Source organism: Nilaparvata lugens, chromosome 6 (genome assembly GCF_014356525.2).
Source record: "Nilaparvata lugens isolate BPH chromosome 6, ASM1435652v1, whole genome shotgun sequence".
NCBI classification, from domain to species: Eukaryota; Metazoa; Arthropoda; class Insecta; order Hemiptera; family Delphacidae; genus Nilaparvata; species Nilaparvata lugens.
The window spans coordinates 51,492,340-51,513,522 of NC_052509.1; the positions used below are offsets into that span (position 1 = coordinate 51,492,340).

General features: G+C 31.3%; 1 protein-coding gene across 1 annotated transcript; it reads left to right on the plus strand.

Annotated features, from left to right (window-relative positions):
• Position 1: 1 nt before the first annotated feature.
• LOC111048443 (cleavage and polyadenylation specificity factor subunit 5) lies at positions 2–20,767 on the plus strand. Its single transcript, XM_022334333.2, has 6 exons — positions 2–470; positions 2,232–2,432; positions 5,705–5,768; positions 12,267–12,432; positions 17,295–17,409; positions 18,494–20,767. The coding sequence occupies exons 1-6, from the start codon at positions 322–324 to the stop codon at positions 18,513–18,515; spliced, it is 717 nt and encodes a 238-aa protein (XP_022190025.2). The 5' UTR covers positions 2–321; the 3' UTR covers positions 18,516–20,767.
• Positions 20,768–21,183: the final 416 nt, after the last annotated feature.

Below are 21,183 nucleotides of genomic sequence, written 5' to 3' on the forward strand. Positions count from 1 at the left end.
GTTTTCACTTTATCACGTCAACACTAGCGCCAGTAACCGACCAATGAAAACCTCTTTAACAAAGTTTTGGCCAATAGGAAGAAAGCTTATAACTTGATTACACTCGACTCCACTCTTCTACGCTCTTCGCTATACCGTTGTACGGCTGTGTTTTGTTGTGAAAGTAAAGTGATTCTGCTTTGTTTTCGATTGAGTAAAATTTGTGATGAATACACGATTTATTGTTGATGTTAAATTTTGAAGTGGTTCTAATCAAATAGTATTGCATTACTAAGTTAGTATTGTAGTTTTGCTTTACTTATTGATCGGACTCAAAATAAAATGGCAGCAGCTCCTATGAATAAGCCGAATGACTTCAAAATGCCGATCCAAAATAATTCAGGATGGCCAAGACCTCGGCCTGCAAATAATCAAGGCCCTCAGACCTTTCCCAACCAGAGCCTTGCTAATATTAACAGGCCAATCAATCTGTAAGTAAATTTCATTCAATGTCATTTTATCTGTTTATTACACTGCATGGGCATGTTAGTTTTACTTCATCAAATGGTACCGGTACCATGTGGACCTGATTACATTCTAGTATTATATTTTTATAGTAAATTACCTATGTTCTCTTTTGTATCAATTTATAAGTTAAAATTTAGAACTCTAGTCAAGCTATAATACCGCTGTTGTGAACCAGGTCCGATCATAGCCAATTAAAGTAACGTGACTTTTATGTTGTTAGTAAAGCTTGTGTTACATAAACATTTTATTCAAATCTATAGGCTTACTAGTATTTGAACTTGAACACTCTAAGCACAGATCTAACTTAGTCTATGCTCCAAGTTATATTTATCATTTTCTGGTTTCTGCCTAATAAACCTAACCTACTCCTTGGCTTAGTTGACATAACCTTACCGGACTAAATTATGAAATTGGTTGCCTCTTACTAGCTACCATCATAATCACTTGATTTATAAAGCAATCTAATATATCTTTTAACATTTTTATTGTTTATGAACATAACCGGGGAGGTTAGGGCCATCCATAAGCATTTAGAACTGCAGTCCTTGGCCCTACAGTAAATTAAAACTGACTTGTCAAACTATTTATATGGTGCATAATATAATGTCGCATCCACAAGTTGGCACAATACGAGTGACGTCCAGCGCCAGGGTAGTTTGCACGTATCAACAAATGCGTGCTGTTTCGTGTTCTGTTTTCTTTGTTTTTTATATGTAATTAAGTTGCTATAAGCTAATTGTTATTGAATTACTTTCTTATAGGGTTTATTGTGTTCCTTTTAATTATTTTTAGTTTCTATTGTAGATATGTCTTGCTGGCTACCGCTGGTCTTGATGAAGAACTGGTCACATTGCAGTGTGGATGGCAAGACCAACGCGACTAAGCTTACCAGGCTGGGCCAACGTGTGGACTATACATTAAATTACCTGGCTTAGCTCCCGAATGTTATAAGTTCTTATTGAACTTATAAGCCTTATTGTTCTTATAAACTTATAACTGGTGTCGCCAGTCCGGCTGCTTTGAGACACCACTGGCGGCTGATAGACTTTACTTTGAATGCGCAAATAGCCTAATCAATATTTATCGATAGTATCCAGTTGGATTAGTTCATCTATCAATACTATATTTGAATAACGATACTTGGTGTACTCAAAGTAAAGTGTCCCACTGGCGGCTGAGAATCATCGTTGGTCATTGAATTAAAGTGCTGCTATCACATTCCTCATAAATAACATTAGTGCTTCTCATTCAATCAATATTAACAATGTGAATTGATTCTCACAATTGATGTACCTGATTGGTCGAGAGGAAATTATGGGCTAAATATTCCTTGTTTATCAGCTTATTTTACATACTGACACCACTGGTGGCTGCCTGTTTACCACTAACGATTGGATTCCCTGGTGACTTGATTTTGATACATGCTTACTAAGTAGATATTTAGACGCATCAACAAAGCCCGTCTACCCCTCTCGATTCTCCGCGTCCTCCTCGGTTGCTCCATATTGGCCTTCACTTGACTCCACTATTTACGTCGAGGTTTTCCTCTCGCTCGTCGTCCTTCCGGATTTCTTTTCAACACTTGATTGAGATTGCTGTCATCTTTTCCTCTCAAAACATGCCTATCAATGTTTAATTTTAATAAATGCCTATGAATCAAAAAAAAATCCCTTGTCAAATATTTGTAATTTTGAATAAACTAATTTTTAATTCTTCAATTTCAGGTATCCTCTTACAAATTATACTTTCAATACACGAGAACCACTTTTCGAGAAAGATCCGTCCGTTCCATCCAGATTTCAGAGAATGCGAGATGAATTCGAGAAAATAGGGATGCGGAGAACAGTGGAAGGAGTTCTGCTTGTCCATAAACATGGATTGCCCCATGTATTCCTACTACAACTAGGAACTACATTTTTCAAACTGTAAGTATATGCATAACATTTGCCTTCAGTCCGTAATAGAATTAGGTTTCTAGTGTTCTAAGTGACTTTGCTGGGATAGATCACCGTCAATCTCTTAGTCCTCTGCATAGTACTTTGAGTCTATCAACCATTGACTTTGAGTCATGGAAGGGGGTCATAGACGTCATGTATTTTTCAGTGCATTATAAGCGTCTTATTAAGCGGCACTCCATCTTATCAATGTACATTTGCATGCAGAATCCGTATTCTCTTTTTAACATAATAAATTATGAGTGAATTCGCATTAAGGCTGTGCAAAGACTAAAAATAAACTTGCTACTGGAGATATTTTTCAACGTTTTTCGAATTGTATATCATCAAGCTATCAAAATGATAAAGGTTTCTCAGGAAAAAATATTTTTTCCGATCATTAATTTTTGAGATATGAGCGTCTAAAGTTTAAATTTTTGGGGCCAGAACATTTCAAATTCGGTTAGAGATAAATCCATGAGATTTGGAGTATAGATTCTTTATGGTATTTTTGATCTATAGTTGGCCAAACGAAAATGGGTCCCTCAAGGTCAAAGCTTGCTCTTGACTCCACCACCCGTCTCTACCAACACTGTTGCCACTTTGTACTAAGGGTGGCTAGTAAGAGAGAAAGTGAATGTGTGTGTGAGAGAGGATGTGATAGTGAAGTATTGTTATTGAAGTAATAGCTCAGTTTATAAATAGTTGCATTTATAAAGTTGCATTTAAAAAATCTAATCATCATTATAAAATTGGATTTCTTGATGTCATGACTCAAGAAAGAGTTATACATTATACATAACAATATTCTTTCCTTCATTGCATGATGTTGAAGAATATAGCGGATGATGGGAGGAGGTAACGGGGGATGTTATTGTTCTAACTTCAAAGAAAGACACAATAGAACTTTTGAACCTGACGTGATCAAAAGAATTTGTGACAGGTAGTGACGGAAAAGAGGAAGAGGGAAGGTATGAGAAGGAAAGAGTTATGTTCAGGGTGTAGAAATATAGTCAATGTATATAGACTGGTCGAGTGAGGGGTGGCCACCAGTGGCAACATTGCAGTGGCCTTGAGAGACCCATTTTCGCTTGGTCAACTATAGTGAAACAATTTTTTTTTTTTGAAAATATCAATTTTTGAGAAAGTTATTCAATTTACTTAAAATAACCAAAAATTAACTTTTAGTTGAGTTATTTTTGGTAAATTGAATAACTTTTTTCAAAAAATTATTTTTTAGAAAGTTTTTGTTTTACTAGATCAAACATACCATAAAGAATCTATCCTCTAAATCTCATTGATTTATCTCTTTCCGAATTTGAAATGTTCTGTCCCAAAAATTTAAACTTTAGGCGCTCATATCTCAAAAATTAATAACATAAAATATGATCGGAAAAAATATGTTTTCTTGAGAAACCTTTTCCATTTTGATAGCTTGATATACAAATCGAAAAACTTTGAAAAATATCACCAACAGAAAGTTTATTTTCAGCCTTTGCACAGCCTTAAAGTCAACTTGATTTTCTCATGTTTTGGTGGGGGCCTCATCATTCTCCTCTTATCTTCAGCTACCGTAGCTGATATTATTATATGAAACACGTCATCGGTTTTCATAGGTCTGGTTTGGAGAAACACTTGTTTGTGAACGAACACTTGGATGGCTTTTCGTGCAGTCATCTGGTTAGGTTTACAACAATCCGTTTTTAATTATTCCTTATCTTTGGTTTGTCTCAAATATGTGCTTTGAAAGTGTCTTAACCGGGTCATTTTCACAGATTTGGTAAATGTCACTTTGAGGCTACTACTGAGATAAATGTTTCAAAGTAGTGGAAATGACAGTAAGGTATAGTTGTCACTTTTCCTTTTCTACCGTCTTCTATAGTAGATAGCTGTGATTCAAATCATGCCGGTATATCAGATCTAATATAGTTATCAATTCATCAAGAAATAGATTTTTTCACAATTAAATAATAAATTGTGATTCAATATTCGTGTGGTTCATTATACAGAATGAGTCATATGGGAACCCTTCAATAAATTGGAAACTGTTGTAGTTATAATACTGTAACTGTCAGGATAAGTTATTGGTCAAATACTCTACCTTTTGACGTACAACTGAATTTCAACCCCTCATAAGGTGGTGACTTACGGGTTGTAAGTCGAATATTTTAAATGTAGACAGCCATTTTGTGGTACATCATTTTAACCTTCCGGCAGTCGCGCTGTTGTAAAAAGTACTACAGTGTCAGTTTTTTTGCTGCACAGAACTATTGAATGGGGTGGTGTCAGTGAATGAGTCACCTATGAATTCCAAAACTTTTCCCCCATCACTCCACTGAGTTGCAGTATCAAGCGAGCAATGATTCAGTCTTTAGGTGCCATTTAGTCTCGACAGTGCATAAATTGCACTGTGCATAAGATAGGAAAAGACTGTATACAGGGACTGTAAACGAACCAATAACACAGAATTGTCGGCTTTGCTTGATGTACGTTATTGGGCTATGAAATGGTAATCATCCAAATGTTCGTATACGTAAAATAATCCAAGAAGATGGAAAAAGAAATTATACAATTAATTAATATGTTTTGACAGTAAGCAGAGTACATAACACTTGGAAAATTGGATGTTGTACAAAATACAACACGCGACTGATCGTGTGATTGAGTAGGGCGCGACTACCGGAAGGTTAAAGGCCATCTTTCTTGTTTTAAAAAGACCTTTGAAATGAACACCCTACTACAAAATGGGTTTTTACATTTAAATTATTCGATTTGCAACCCCTAAGTCACCCCCTTATGAGGGGTTGAAATTCAGTTGTACGACAAAAGTTGGATTATTTGACCAATAACTTATCCTGAAAGTTACAGTATTATATCTACAACAGTCTCCAACTTATTGAAGGGTTCCCATACATATGACTCACTCTGTATACCTACATAGTCTGCAAACAATTTGACAACGTTGTATGATTAGAAAAGGATGCAGTTATCTGCTTAATCCAATGATAGACAGGGGTAGCAAGCCAATGTTAATCAGATGCTGGCTTGAAAACGCGGATCTCAATATGGTGATTGTTTCGCAGTATCCATTACTTTTGTTCGTTAGTATCTTTATTCAAACCAATATGTATGTAATAAGTTATTTTTCCATTCAATTATCCAATTATTTTTTCAATGGAATCAAGAATTAATTTGAATGTGTCTATTGCATCCAATTATTTTTTCAATGGAATCAAGAATTAATTTGAATGTGTCTATTGCAGGCCAGGTGGTGAGTTGAATCCCGGTGAAGATGAAGTAGAAGGATTGAAAAGACTATTGACTGAGGTATGTCATTCTTATTTTTTTAGTTCTTCAGACAAGCATAATGCAAGTTAGGCCTACTTAAAGATACTTCAACATTGTGAAAATCTTCAGTTCTGTGTACAACTTCTATGTTTAATACCATGTTCGTGGATAAGTGGTAGAGTGGACATTACTGTCTAAACTTTGTCACATAATCAAAAAATATAAAGTAATTCTAAAAGTGTTGGTATTATCTGTTTTCTATTTTTAAATTCCATAAGTTGACATCAAATTATTATTACAAAATTAAGTATGTATTTTGGAATTTGTATGTATATTCATTCATGTACACTAATATTTATTGTACCAAAACTTTTTAATGAAGAGTAGGATCAGCGATAAGTGTAATTGAGAAATATGATTCCTGTTTACCGATTTTCAATGTATTTAAAATAAAATCAATCTCCTTATCCATTGTTCACCACCAACACTAATCTCTATGAGACTTTTTGTTGTATTTTAAAAACTATAATTGCTCCAAATATCACGCTACTCGTAAATTGAGTCTACGTAAAATGAAGTCGAAATCAACGTATTGATTTGGCAAGTCTTTCTAATAATACGATAGTATTTTTTATAATTGAACTGTTTTAATGTTAACTTGTCTGCGCTATGTATTAAAAATAAATCAGTGGCTTCTAAACTATACTACTGTTGGATAATAAAATCTACATTAGCCATTTCAAATTATAAGATTAATTTTGTAAATATGTGATTAAAGGCTCGAGAAATTGCGGAATTGTTAGAAATTCTATTTTTCTAAAATCCTAAAGTGATGTAGAAACCCATGGACTAAACTATCCATCCTGCTGTACAACTTTGATGTTTTCTTAAATCCGTAATCATTGATTTTCTTGTTCTATCTATATGTGCAAGAATTGTCAATTTCATGACCTCGTTTCATCACATATACTCCTATTTGAACCACGTGTGACATCAGTCTGCTATTCCCAATGTAGGCCAACTTAATACTTGGCATATTTTAATTATGTAAATTATAATATCATAAGCTAAGTGGATTAGGAGGCATGCAAACGATTGTCTCTATTCGGCTCGTATTATAAATTTTGTTATTTCTCTAACACATGTTTTTCTTTTTTAATATTATGCCTAATAATGTTTGATTGAATATCAAGGTATCTGAAATATTGATACTGTTATATCTTTAATGAACATTATTAAATGTATCGATATTCTTGTTTATTGTTTGCTAAGAGCTTTCATGGCTTTATATTTCCTGGATAATAATATTTTTTATAATACCGGTAATATAATAATAATTACAATAATAAAATTTTCTCAGTTGCTTTATGATTTGTTAAGAACTCGTACATATTCTTTTATATTTACAATATTATTATATTTTTCAAAGTTACCTGAAAACTACCTCAGTTCGTTACACTGTTACATCCAGGAGAAATGTGATTTTAAACCGAAAGTATTCTTGAAGTTTCTCTTCAATTATTGTGATGAATTGTTCTTAAATTGATCTCTGCGTGTTATCGACATTCCAGATGATAAGTTTAAATTCTGTAATCCATTGAAAAATATGTAATTAAGCTATTTTCAATCTTTCAAATATGTTAATAAAATACTTGCTTTAGCGATTGAAAATCAAGTTCTACAGGCTTTCGAGTTTCAGCATTGTTTTAACTTTACCATTTAAATTGGCGTTGTATAATTGTCTAGATGAAATTATATTCATGATCAATATTGGTTGGAAATTCACTAATGTGACGTTTTCTACCCATGGAACGTTATTATGTTTGAAAACTATAAAAAGCCAAAATAAATATTAACATAATTTTTATGTAACCCAGTTATGTTATTTTACATTTTTATTGGCAATGTTTGATATTCATTCTCATATGTGTTGAAAATTTATTAAAAGTATTTGCAAATTTGTATTTGCAGTTACGTATTTGAAATACAGGGAATTGACGGATTTTATGTATGGAATAAAATTTTGTGATGAGGAAATAATAATTTTCTTGTTCGAACAAAAATATTTTTTGTGGACTATTTGATAATTACGTGTGATTATTGATCGTCACACATTTGATTTCAAAACGTCTCTTTATCTCTCAACTTGTGCTATTTATTCCAACTTCTGTTAGACTCATTAAATGTATATACTTTTTGAGTCATTGTAAAAAGACTTCGTTAATCAAGACTTCGTAATCTTTGTTAAATAATTCTTAATATACTATTGCGAACAATTTTCCAAAATTTGACCTGTTATAACACTCCTTCACACGAGTTCATCACCGATACATGAATGTGTTGCAATGTTCTAAAATTTAAAAAAATCGTTAGTTAACTCTTATTTATTTTTTCTGCTTCGAAAATATCTAATAACAATAATATAACTTTAGTTTAGTATTTTTCTTGTCTGATTGTTCTGAAAGAAACCATATAATACATTTATCATGAAATTCATTACAAAAATTATCTTGATCATTCCATGATCAAGATTTCATAAATATGTATGAATTACAAATATTTTAAATATAATCTAAATTATACCTCGATATTCATAGAATAGTTCAATTCTCTCTTCAATTGAAATATTATGTAACACAATACATTGTCAATTTCAAGCAATGATAGTATGAAGTAAATATACAATAATTATTGTATCAACATTTTTCTATCATTCTACTGAAGAGGTTACTCGATGTGACTAAGTTTTAAATACATTATAATAAGGTAACCATTATCTCCCATGTATTTTAAATATAATATTCATATGAAACATATTTTTTATTTTATATAAGCTAGTAATTGATAAATAAATATATTCTCTAAATCTACACCTACATAAATAATTAATAATGAAAGTTTTTATATTAAAAATGAAATTTGTCCAAAAAAACAAATTTATAAATAGGCCTAATGAATTCTCTTATCTAATTTTATCATAATAAATTCAAATTCCTATTGACATTTAACTATTCTTACAATAAAAGTTTTGACATTCTTATTTTTCGATATTACTTTTTGATATTTGTATAATTTATTAATATTCAGTGATATCCTGGACCATAAAATTTTTATCTCCATTTATATGGAGATTATGTTTGAAGCTAGAACCCTTTCTTAGTGTACAATTTTGAATGGTGTTGTCACATTATAGTCATGGCTTTCTTCAAGTTGTACTCGTAAATTTGATATGACAATAGACATTGATTTTATGACATAATTATGTATCATATAATTCAACACTGAACAGGTCCAATCAAACTCCCTCCAACTAATGAAATTCATTTTAGTCAAATAATATTTAGTCTCTATATAACAGAACAATATCGGTAGGTTAAAATAAGAACTCGAAAAAACTAATCAATTTCAATCGTTGGTTCTTTCTAAAGATCATCATACTAGCTGTTACACATTGATTTGTATTATTACTGATTACTGAATCCGTAGGAAAAAAGTTATGCAAGTGGAATTACTTGATTTGTGGTTTATGATTATTTTAGTAATTGCTATCCTCTCTCAATTGTCCATGTTTTGAACCTGGGTTTTTTTGAAATAATAAGAACCAACAATAGAAAATTGCTGAAAATATTAGTTGAAAATAATTCTATTCAGATGTCAGTCAGTAGCTTTTGGCAATCAATATATTGAAAAGCAATAGATTTCAGTCTTATCTCACGGTAGCGAAATGGTATTTAAGAATTCTATCGGAACTAATACAACGGGTTTACGAATTTTTCATTGAATGGAATTCTAAATCACGTCGAATTTTTCTCTGCACGTTATTGAAGCTTTTCACATTCGATTTTTCCATCATTCAATGAAATTCTTTGAGATGATGGAGTATATATCAGTTTTGATTTTTGTCTCACTTGAGTCTCACAGTTAGCACAATTAATTATTGTTCCATTTCTGCAATATATTCGACATTCACTTTACACTATAAAATTGAAGTTGTGGTTTTTCTTAATCTGGTTTGACGTTTAATTTTGAAAATAACTTGCATCTTCAGGGGCCTGATTCGAAGCTCCGTGAAATAGAAACAGCTCTATTTGTCTACTAGACATGCACTTATTTGCTGTACAGCACGCTTTCTATGACCCACCAAATCCTAGTGAGTTGTTCATAGTTACAAGATGTCTAAATTTTTATCAAACAAGACCCAGGTCCTTCTAGGGTAGATTGAAACTCTTGGTCATTAAATTTTCTTCTCATTAAAATGTTATTCCTTCCCATTTTGGAAACATATTCAAGTGCATAAAACCGTCTGTTATTGTTGAACTGTAGTTTGTTTGTAGTTGAACTCAAATTTTGTGGCAGGACTTTTTAGATAAAACATTGATAATTTGTCGACAAAATAAATTTCAATCAATTAGGTTCCTCTATACTCTAGTTGTTGGTAATCTGTATGCTTATTATAATTACCACCTTGTGTGATGATGATAATAATATTTATTTCATAATACTGTAGCAGTTTAAGAAGAATCTTTTGTTGTAATTTATTACGAAGACTAGAAGAAAATTACACTTAAAATGAGCTCAATCTCACTTCAACTCTTGCTTAAATATATCTCAATATGTTTTGTATTGTTGATGCTATATCAACCATGTTCAGTTCTAAAAAGTTTATCATAATATTTGTCCTCCATTTATATTTTCTTCAAATTCCATGTAACAATAACAATGCTTATGAAAATAATGTTATAGCTGTTGAGCTTCCTGAATTTGTATTCAAATAGTTTCATATATGGACTTTAAATGTACAATATAAGCAACAATTTCACACTTGAAATTTTCACTTGTGTTTGATAAAGAAGAGTCACTACTGAAATCGGATTGTAAGTTTTCAATGCTGCTTGGAGGGAGATGAGCCATTAGGTCTTAAATTAGATCTAGATTCCATACAATATTATAAACCCCTAATTATTTTGATAAGCCAGGAATAAAATATATATTTTATACAGCCTGTGTGTTTTTTCTTGAATAAACTATGTAATTGAACGACCATATCTGTAATACACAATTTCTGGAAGCCTAATGGTGTTGTTAAACCTTTTACAGAATGTTTATTATAAAAAACCTTTTAGTAGAACACCAGTTGTAATTCTTCAGCAAAAATAACTTACTTGGGCGGTGGTAATACCATGGAGAAATCCTAGGTACACAGGTTCCACTATTCTTTAGCTTATTCTCATTCTCACAGCATTCTCTCAGCATCACATAACTTCCACCCTGAATTCTCTATTAGCCTACTATTGAGAGGGAATCAAAGGTAAAAGCTATTTTCCACACAGATTTTATATAGAAACGTTTCTACACGTATTACAATATTTTGGTATTCGAAACATTTAAATTCAAAAATATGGTTTGTGTAAATATTTTTCGATTGAAAATTATATGGAGTGAAACCCTATTTCAAACTTTTTTAGGGCCGGTTTCCGAGCTCGGGATTTAGCTAAGTCCTAGACTTTGAACAGCTGGAGTCAGAAAATTGGCTTTCCAAAACGGGGCATATTCGCAGCTTTTATAACAATAGTCGTAGTTTTTTTTTCTAAACAATTCAAAATAGCTGAAACTTTACACTATTTTCTCTTTATTTTATTTTGTGTTCAATTTTCTAGTTTTTCGAAATTTAATTCAAACGTGACTATGATAGTGACTGCGACTACGTCCCGTTTTGGAAAACCAATTTTCTGACTCCAGCTGTTTAAAGTCTAGGACTTAGCTAAATCCCGAGCTCGGAAACCGGCCCTAAATGTCTAAATTTGGGGAGAGAAATCATTCAAGGTATGCTTAGTTTTTGTCTCCAGATCTTTGATTTTTTTGTAAAAATAAAATGAATAAATATTAATTATGTGTAAAATAACATCATAGTACCCTTTTTGAGAAGTTTATAATATAAAATAACAATTAAAAAACACACATTTAAAACTCCTCAAAAGGGTACTATAATGTTATTTCACAAATTATGTATCAAGTAGCCCTAAATATATACATTATTTGAAGAAAATATTAATTAATTTTTATTCAACAATGATAAAACACAATAATAAAATGATTGGAAATGGAAAAACAGGCTTACAGCCCTTACTATTCCATTCCCGAATTTTGATTGACAATAATTAGTCCAAAAGAGGTTATGATTGTTCAGCACTTTTATAATCAATATACTAGTGTTAGAGAACGCGGGTTAGAAGTTATTTGATGCAGTGTAGAACCGCTCAAAGTATTGGTATTTCGGTGAGCATTTTCAGCTAGTGTTCCACAAAGCAAGCACAGTTAGTTACAGTTTGTACAGGAAATATTGGTTTACATAAATAATTAGGGGTTTGCTTCATTTTTGTCACTAGTTGTTTATTCTGTAGGTAGAACTGTAACTTGTATTTTTCAATGTGTTTGTAATTGATTGTTAATGAGTGATTGTAGTAATGGCCGTTAGTATAGGCGAATTCGACCAGCAGTGTAGATAATGTTTGTTTTGGAACGTGTGCGGTGTTTTAGACTCTGGGCCGTCAAGATGGCGTCAAGCAAGAATGGACCGTCGAGGATACGATTGGCAACTGGTGGAGGCCGAACTTCGAGCCGCCCCAATACCCCTACATTCCTCCGCACATCACCAAACCAAAAGAACACAAGCGCCTGTTTTTAGTGCAGCTAGCCGAAAAGGGTATAGTATAATAGACAAATATCATTGTACTGTAATCATATTCTGTGTTAGTTATTATTGCTGATAAACGTATTTTGTTGCATGTTTTACAAATTGTACAAACTATTGTGAAAGATTAATTACTGATCATTTGTAAATAGAGTTGGAAGGAGTGGGGGTGACTATTGATATACATTTCTGTAAAGATTATGTATAATTCTCATTTCTTGTCTCGTTGTAAAGTTACAAATTTTGTGCTTGAGTGAGAGACAGATTCATGGCTGTCAACTCTTGAATTGAGTAGATTTCCAATCCTCTCTCTTCAATAACACATAACACACCATTCTTCATCCTGTTCTCATCATCATCTCCACTTATCCCACTTCCTTTCTACCCCCCCCCCTTCCCTTCATCTTTCTCCATTATCTTAATATGGTTGAAAAATCCTAAACTTGAATTAGAATAATCAGTGTAGAATATAGGCCCAGAGAATAGAAACGCATACTTCAGTGACATGTTTGAAACAGGAATAAATGTATCCTTAATCATTGATTTTTGTGGTGAAACCCAAATTTTCATCAACTCTTCATTACAATTCACTTGTTACCTGCTTGATACATTAACTGAAAGCTAGAACATACTTATACACTTACAACAGAACAAAATAATGTATATTGTACAATAATTATTCTCACACAAGCACATTATTCTTAAAACCAACGACTCTGGGTAGACATTTTATGGAAGACAAAAATTACTCATAGCTTTAAGTAGCCGCTTCAATACTAACTTGATAGTTTTAAAAATTATTTTTGGAATAATGCTTGAAATTTTCGATTGATTCAATCATGTGTGTAATATAATGGTCCTTGGCAATTGTTTCTATACAAAACATTTTTCTTTACATAGTTCATCAGTAGAGAATTTTACGTTCAATTTCAAATTAGCCGAAGCTTCAGTAATTATACGCGTTTTCTCTATCAGTAAATTTATTCTCCCTTTCATTCTATATTTTCACTTCAAAATCAAAACCAAGTTGGCTCATAAGTACTCAAGTATGTATCTGAATTTTGTCATGGTTTGTATTAAGGTTTAATAGAGTCGAAAATGAAATTTTATTGATGTTTGAGGAACAACTTAGTTGAAGTTTCGAATGATTTCGCTTTTGCAACCGATTTGTAATCGTTGTATATCTTTATTTCGCAGTGAGTCCTGACCCGAAAATGCAACTTCACCTAAACTGAAATCTTCCGGATGATTTTTGTTACCAAATAGTCCCAACTTGAAAATTATTAGCAACTGGAAAATTCCTATTTAAAATCTGCTGTTGATAATATTATGGTCCACCATAAACATAATTCAGTTTCATTCCATGATGTCTTGTTTATCTTACTTTGTTTGATAAGTGTCTGAAAGAAAATAGCACATTTATTTTTACATGGTGAATTCTATCTGCACTACTTACATTAATATAATGTGTCTCGATTTCTATAAATAACGTTGTAATTCGGTCATTATTATAATAATTTCAAGTTGGGACTCCCAAGAAGATTGTAATAAGGATATTATTCTGTCGCGACTCAGTTGTAAACCAAATTATACATTTAATTGGTTCAACCAAACTAGAGAATTATAGTGTACTCTTACTAACTGTGATTGTTTAATCTTAAAGATCGGAATAATTATTGTTTTGAAGCTATCTTTGTTCAAAGTGAAAGAATTCATGACAATTGTGAAAGCAATGCTTAATGTAAGTCAGTTTTTTTTTTTTTGAGTGAGTCTAAATTATAAAATTGTCTTTTGTAATTTGCAATCAACTAGAAAAATTACCCTTTATCTTCTTTTTTTATGTGACAATATGTCAGTACATATTTTGCTGCTTTATTGAAAGTACATCCATTAATTAACATTGGAATAATAATTATTAAACTAAGGAGCTACTCTTGTAGTTTAGTTGAGTTTAGCAGTTCACAACCTTGATTGTCAGCGATTACAACATGAGAACTCAAATTTTGATCCATCTTGTTAAAAACTGCATTTTCTCCATCCGTATCAATGAGACTTTCTGAAATTATTTTCTTGTATTAGTTTTACGAATCCTCATCGGGCCTTCTATTCCAAAATTACTCATGTACTTTTTGTGAAAAGAATGTTGTTAATATCAGTCGTATTATATATTAATTAATTTCCCGATGATTTTAAAATATTTGAAGATTATTTTTAAATGTTCAACCAAAGTATTTCCAAAAAATCATTGGTTTATTCATACTAATTTCTTGTTAACGAAGAAATTGATTTTTCATTTCCCAGGATGTTTCAAAAACATCACTCTTTACTCTATTCTTTAGTTTTTAATTATTAATTTATTTGTAAGTAACTGATATTCATTTTGAATCGTCCTTGTTAGTCCTTGCTCTTTAATCAACTTGATAATGTTAGGTTTTTGTTATTTATTATCCTGTATTTATGTCTTTCACATTTTTATAAAATAATAATGTATCTCTGTATGATGAGGCATTGCCGTTGTTTTACATAAATGATGAATGATTATAATTTATGTAATGTGGAGAATGTATCGTCTTACTGAAATCCTTCTTTGTTTATATTTATAATTCGAGTAGACTTTTGTTCCCAAAAATTATTCAGTCTGTATTGGCTAATTTATACAATCGAATTCTTTGTTTCCAGAAGTATTTGTTTTTCATAATAATTATACAAGGTTATTATCTTTTCAAGTGAACAAATTTCAACATTATTTGCTATGTTTTGCTCATTTTGGATAAAATTGTCGAAAATTGATATTTAATGCTCTGATAATTGAACAAACTTGAATTCACGACTGTCATGTGAAGCTTCTCTAATTACTAAAATACAGTTTTAATTATTTATTGTTGAGAAACTAATATTTTCTATTTACTAAGATGTATAGTAATAAATAAGATGTATTTATAGAAGAGCTAGGGATATATTATCTATCAAACGACAAATTATAATCTGTCCTAAATGTTTAAAATCATTTTTAATGAAAATTTTAAGTAAATTATCAGGTGTAAACTAATTCAGCTTTCACATTATATTAGTAAAAATGATCCTTTTTTATTATAATAAAACTTTTTTGTATGTGTAACTAAATAATTATGTTAATTTTGAAGTCTAAAAATATTTCACTTTTCCTGTGAGGAAAATCTGGCTTTAAATAACGTGTAATTTTATACGAATCATCATATTTTTAAAGTGTATTACAAGTGTAATATTCTATGAAAATGTATATGGCAATACTAATAAATATAATAGAGAAAAGATATCATAAGCTATGATAGCTTATGCTATCTTTTCTCTTGAATATTCAGGTCATTAGAAGAAATTATAATAAATAATTGATTTGATTGTTGATTCAACTTACCAACTAAAATTGCCTTGAAAATCTTAATCTGACACCTTACTATTGATAGAGTGAAAAATGTTATTAACTTCTGTTATTATTTGTAGTACAATGCAATAGGTGTGTCAAAAATATGATAATTTTTGTTCTTGGGTGTAGTTCCAGATAAACTACTACCAACTTTAGTTTTGCACAAAAACACCTCTGTTATTTCTTAGGCTTGGAAAGTATCTTTTTGGTCTTTTGTGTGAATTATCAAAATTATTTATTTGTCAGTTCAGTACTGATTTCCAATCAGTACAATGATATTGAAAATAATAGTCGCATATTAAAGATTCACTTTGTAGATATTGGCAGTTCAGATCCATTTGACAGTTACTACTATTGTGCAATTGTAACTGTGCTACTTTCTAGATTCACCTTTTTTTAGCATTCTCCCGGCTTATAAAGTTGGAAATATCTTCCTTTTTTTGCCAATATGCTTCTTACATTACCTATTGGTCCTTTCCAGTATTCACTACCATGAAGCATAGTCATTAAAACTCTCTTAGCCGTATTATACAGGGCGATTTCCAGTGAAACAGTGAAGCTACTGCAGTGACTCATGCATCATTCTGATGTGAAAAGTGACCACTAAAGCATGATATCAGCTGGATTATAGTTATACTTGATAGAAAGGTTTGCCTTAGCTAAGCAAATGGGCCATTCTTTGTTACTAAACTTATGGAACAGAGTCACAGATCATGTGTGACCTGCGCATATACAATCAATGTGTATTCAGCTCCTCATTAAGTATAATATTAGCTAGCTGCTATTCTGCTGTCATAATTCCTTCTCAAATCGGATTATTAGCAGTGGCTTCTTTGTGTCCGCTTATGAACGTGACTTGAGTGGCTCTGTATAATAAGGTTCCGGAGATTCATTTTATACTCTGAATAAATCAAGTTCGTAAAACAAAATATCTGTGTACTAAATTTCAATATTTTTATGCAAGCCCATATAACTGGATACATCCAATTTGACAATCGATTCAGAGTGTCAATTCGAATATTTCCAGTCATATGGGGTTGGCCGTTTTCACACTCACCGATTTCTCGCTGATTAATGTCGACCGACTATTGGTAAGTGTAAAAACGGTCATAGCATGAAAATAATGAAATTCAGCACAATTCTGCAACACGGATATTTTTTGAGTCTCAACTTGTTTTATTCAGATTAGTAGTAATAAATTATACTTTCTACAGACTGAGTTCGAGTAGTATTAAAATTCAAAAAATCTGGAGGGTTTTATTTGGAGTAAGATTATGATACTTTTCTCCCTCCAGCTAGTCATTTTTCAAATTAATTTCTATTTATTTCCTGCAAATCTCCAGAAGTTTGCTTAACTTTTAAGGTTTTTATTTGATATAACCTTCAGTAATTTAGTAACTTCTAAAAGTAATTATTTTCCAATACTGTATTGCTACTGGCAATAATTTATTAACAATTTGATATTTTTCAGCGCTATTTGCAGTTCCTAAAAACTACAAGCTAGTAGCAGCTCCTCTATTCGAGCTGTATGACAATTCCCAGGGATACGGTCCCATCATAAGTTCGCTGCCTCAAGCATTGAGCAGGTATGTTTTATTCATATTTTATACTTATTTCGCGCATGATCTCTCTCACTTTCACGAGTGTTAGTGCCGTTAGCTTATATGCAATTTCATTTTAAACTGTATTAAGTCTATATCAAGTCTCGTTTGTTATAATGTGCTTTATTTTGAGCTTAAGCCGCCAACTGATTGAATTCACTTTGAGCTTGTAATGTGCAAACGGCCCCTACTGATACAAGGGTGGCACAGGAAAAAGAGAAATGTTGAAAATTTGTATAACCGTTCGAAATTTTGCACAATTGATGTTAACACATGATTATTTAGTTATCATGGATCCTTGGACAGTTGTGGAACGTGCAATACCTGTGAGAGCAATTTATAAAAATGTTAATAATAATAATTGATCACAGGTGCGTCATTCTACGAGTCCCAATATCTTGGAGGCACAAAGTTTGCCGTATGAAATAAAACCTGAAGAACTTTGTAAACAAAAAAGCTGCTATTCCCCAAGATGTTATGCATTGTTTCCATTATCATTATACCGTTATTTTACATTGGTTCCAAAGTTAACAGGTTGATTACACCGAATGGGAAGGACAAATAATTTTAGCTATTTCCAACTTTTTCGCTTTCACCACCCACTTATCTTTTGAAACTAAGACGTTTCTAGCATGTCGAAAATTTTATGTTTTCTTCTAGAAATGTCGTTACATTGACGAACACAATCATTAATTGAAGAATAACCTTAGGTCGGATAAAAATTATCTAAACATCGATAGAAAGGAAAATCATTCTCCCAGCTATTTTGATATCCCATAATTATTCTGAGAGAATTGTTATTCAAACGAAAAACGCATTTTTGTGATTATTTCAATTTCATAAAAAAATTAATTTCCTTTTATCCGTGAAATTTTTAGCACCACTGGAATATCGGGATGATATTCTACATACAATTCTGTGGTTGAATTAGGAATATACTCAATTTGACAACACTGCTATTTCTTCGGATGGAGGGCCAAGTCTCAACTTATTGTATATAAACTATAATTTTATTAGCTTTCATATTAGTTTATGACCTATGTTTGACTTTGTATTCTCCTTTTTACAGGTTCAATTTCATTTACATATGAAGATGAAGTCCAAACATGGTGACGTGCTTGAAGAAGATCTAGCATAGTGAAAGTCCAAAGTCAGGAAAAATAAACTTTTTAAGACTTTAAAACTTTGAAGCAGGGTTTGGTTTATTTCCAATATTATTTTCAGTTCTAGTTTGGATTTACATATGAAACAACATTAACTGAATCTAAAACCCAGCGAAAAACTTACTAACTTAGGGCGGATTCCCACAGAACTGTATCATAGTCAGTGATCGGTCCAGTGAAAATATAATTCCCATGAGTTATTATGGGACTATTCATAGTCGATCGGCCGGGCTGGGCGTGAATAGTCCCAACATTAGAACTTGATGATATAATATATTGACTGAAGTGGACACGTAAGCTGATACTGATCTGTGGAAATTTGCCTTAATTCGACAAAATTGTCTCATAAGGGCGGATTCCCACATAACAAGAGTCAGTGACCGGTCCAGTGAAAATATAACTATCATGATTTCTATTGGGTCTATTCCCATTAGCTCCCGGCCGAGCGAGTCCCTATAGAACTTGTGCGAATCCGCCTTTATGCATCAGTAAAAATTATTTCAAGGGAAATGTTTTTGACATTTTTAAAACAATTACTTGCAAATGACATGTAAATGAGTCCTGTAAATTTTTATTACTTTATTGTTTTCTACTGTATTATGTTTGACATCATTATAATCTATTATAATAATAGTCGATTTTCGTACGCAAGTAGGTGTATTATTATTATTATCATAGATCCTCTTTGTAATCTCATTTGTAGTTCAACTCGTAATATTCAATTGCATCTCCAAATCTTTAATCTTTGAAATGTTATTTGAAGAAATAGATATGTTAATTTTATACAAATTAGTGATATAAATAAAATACAATCATTATTGTATTTCTTGATGTTGAAACCATAGTTGGTCTGTCTAAAATAGCTAGCAATAAAGAAGAACTTCACAACCATATTATGAGTAATTAGAAGCACAGAGTTGGTGATACTAAATAAAATTCACTAAAACTTGAGTTATGTTATTGTGTCCAATGTGAATGAATCAATTAGGAAGCACTTGAATGTGGATTACAGCTTTAAACATCAGTGCATTGCTTAACGGTTTGTGAAGATTCTCTTATACAAATCGATAACTGCCGCCTATGTGCAATTCATGAAATTTTGAACCTACACTTCTTGTGCTACCTTACTATTTTTGTTTTTCATCTGATTATGCTTATAATTCAGAGAATATCTGTTATACAAAGACCCTTAAATGAATTAACTTTGTTATTAGTGCATTTCCACATTGATTTAGAGGAAATTCTAATGAGTTGGAATTGTTCTTTTGTTTTATCATGAGTTTTATTTTTATCTATTCCATAATTAGATAAAGTATATTTATATTGTGGGAAATAGGCTCACATCTAGTAAATGATTGATATCAATAATTATTATCGAAGTGGTATTTTTTATGCATTATTATTTCCACTTAGCAGTTGATAGGCAATACAGTTTTGGACACTTGTGTTTTAAAAGTTCACGGGAACTACCTGATTATTTTGATGCTCATCTTAGTACGTAATTCATTAACTGGAAATTATAATTTTTAAGAAGATGAAATGCCACTTTATAATTTTTGGTATCAATTATTTTCTACATGTGAGCCTATTCCTCACAATATCATGTATGTTTTTTGTAATATTAATTTGAGTTGTGTTCTTACTTGTGTAAAAAATACAAGTAGATACTTGAATTTCTATTTCACGACAACCTTATAATTTAGCGTGACTCAACTGACTTCTTTGTCGACTATTATCAATCAACACGATATTAATAAATTATTTTAGTTAATGCTTTCTCAGCTCTTCTGTATTTTAATCATGTATTTTTTCTGTCAATTTCCTAATAGACCATATTATATTTCCGTATTTTTTGTTTAAAAATATTTTACAATATCTATATTTTAATTTTGATTGTAAAAAAATGTATGAGTGTGTAATGTGTGATGACTAGGTAAATAGTGTAGAATATAAATATGCCAAGAAGTGCGTAGGTGTTAGTACCACCTGTGTATATTCAATAGTATTTGTAGGCTAATACTACAGTACAATTAAGGAATTCTACGATTTTAGGACATTGAGCATAATCGTCAATTCATTCAAGTGAAAAGCTCAAATAAATCGTCGAGTGAAAAAGCTGAGTGGATCACTACAAATAAGAAAGGTTGACTAGAAACTGAAACGAGAAGACTACAGTAATCCAAATGAAGAAACGTTATTCAATCAAGTTAGAATAATAGAATAGGCTTTGAAGTAAACTGTTCCAGAATTTTAACAATATTAATGACGAGAAATAATTTTCCTAAAATATATACAGGAAAAGAACTTGTATAATTATTAGTATCAGTTTTTGAGAGATTCATTTATTTATTTGAAAGAATCATTATACTTGGCTAAAGTATTATTGAGATAACATAATAAAGATTGTGCACTGGTAGGCCTATTATTGATATTTCCTTCTGTGAAGAAGATTAATTTATTAAATTCAAGATCTATCTTGAAATTTATAATAATTTTATTCAGATACATAGTCCAAATATTTATTATCTATGAATTTGACTAATAATCCTTTTATATTATAAAATTTGTCCCAGTTCTGTATATAACTTGAATACAA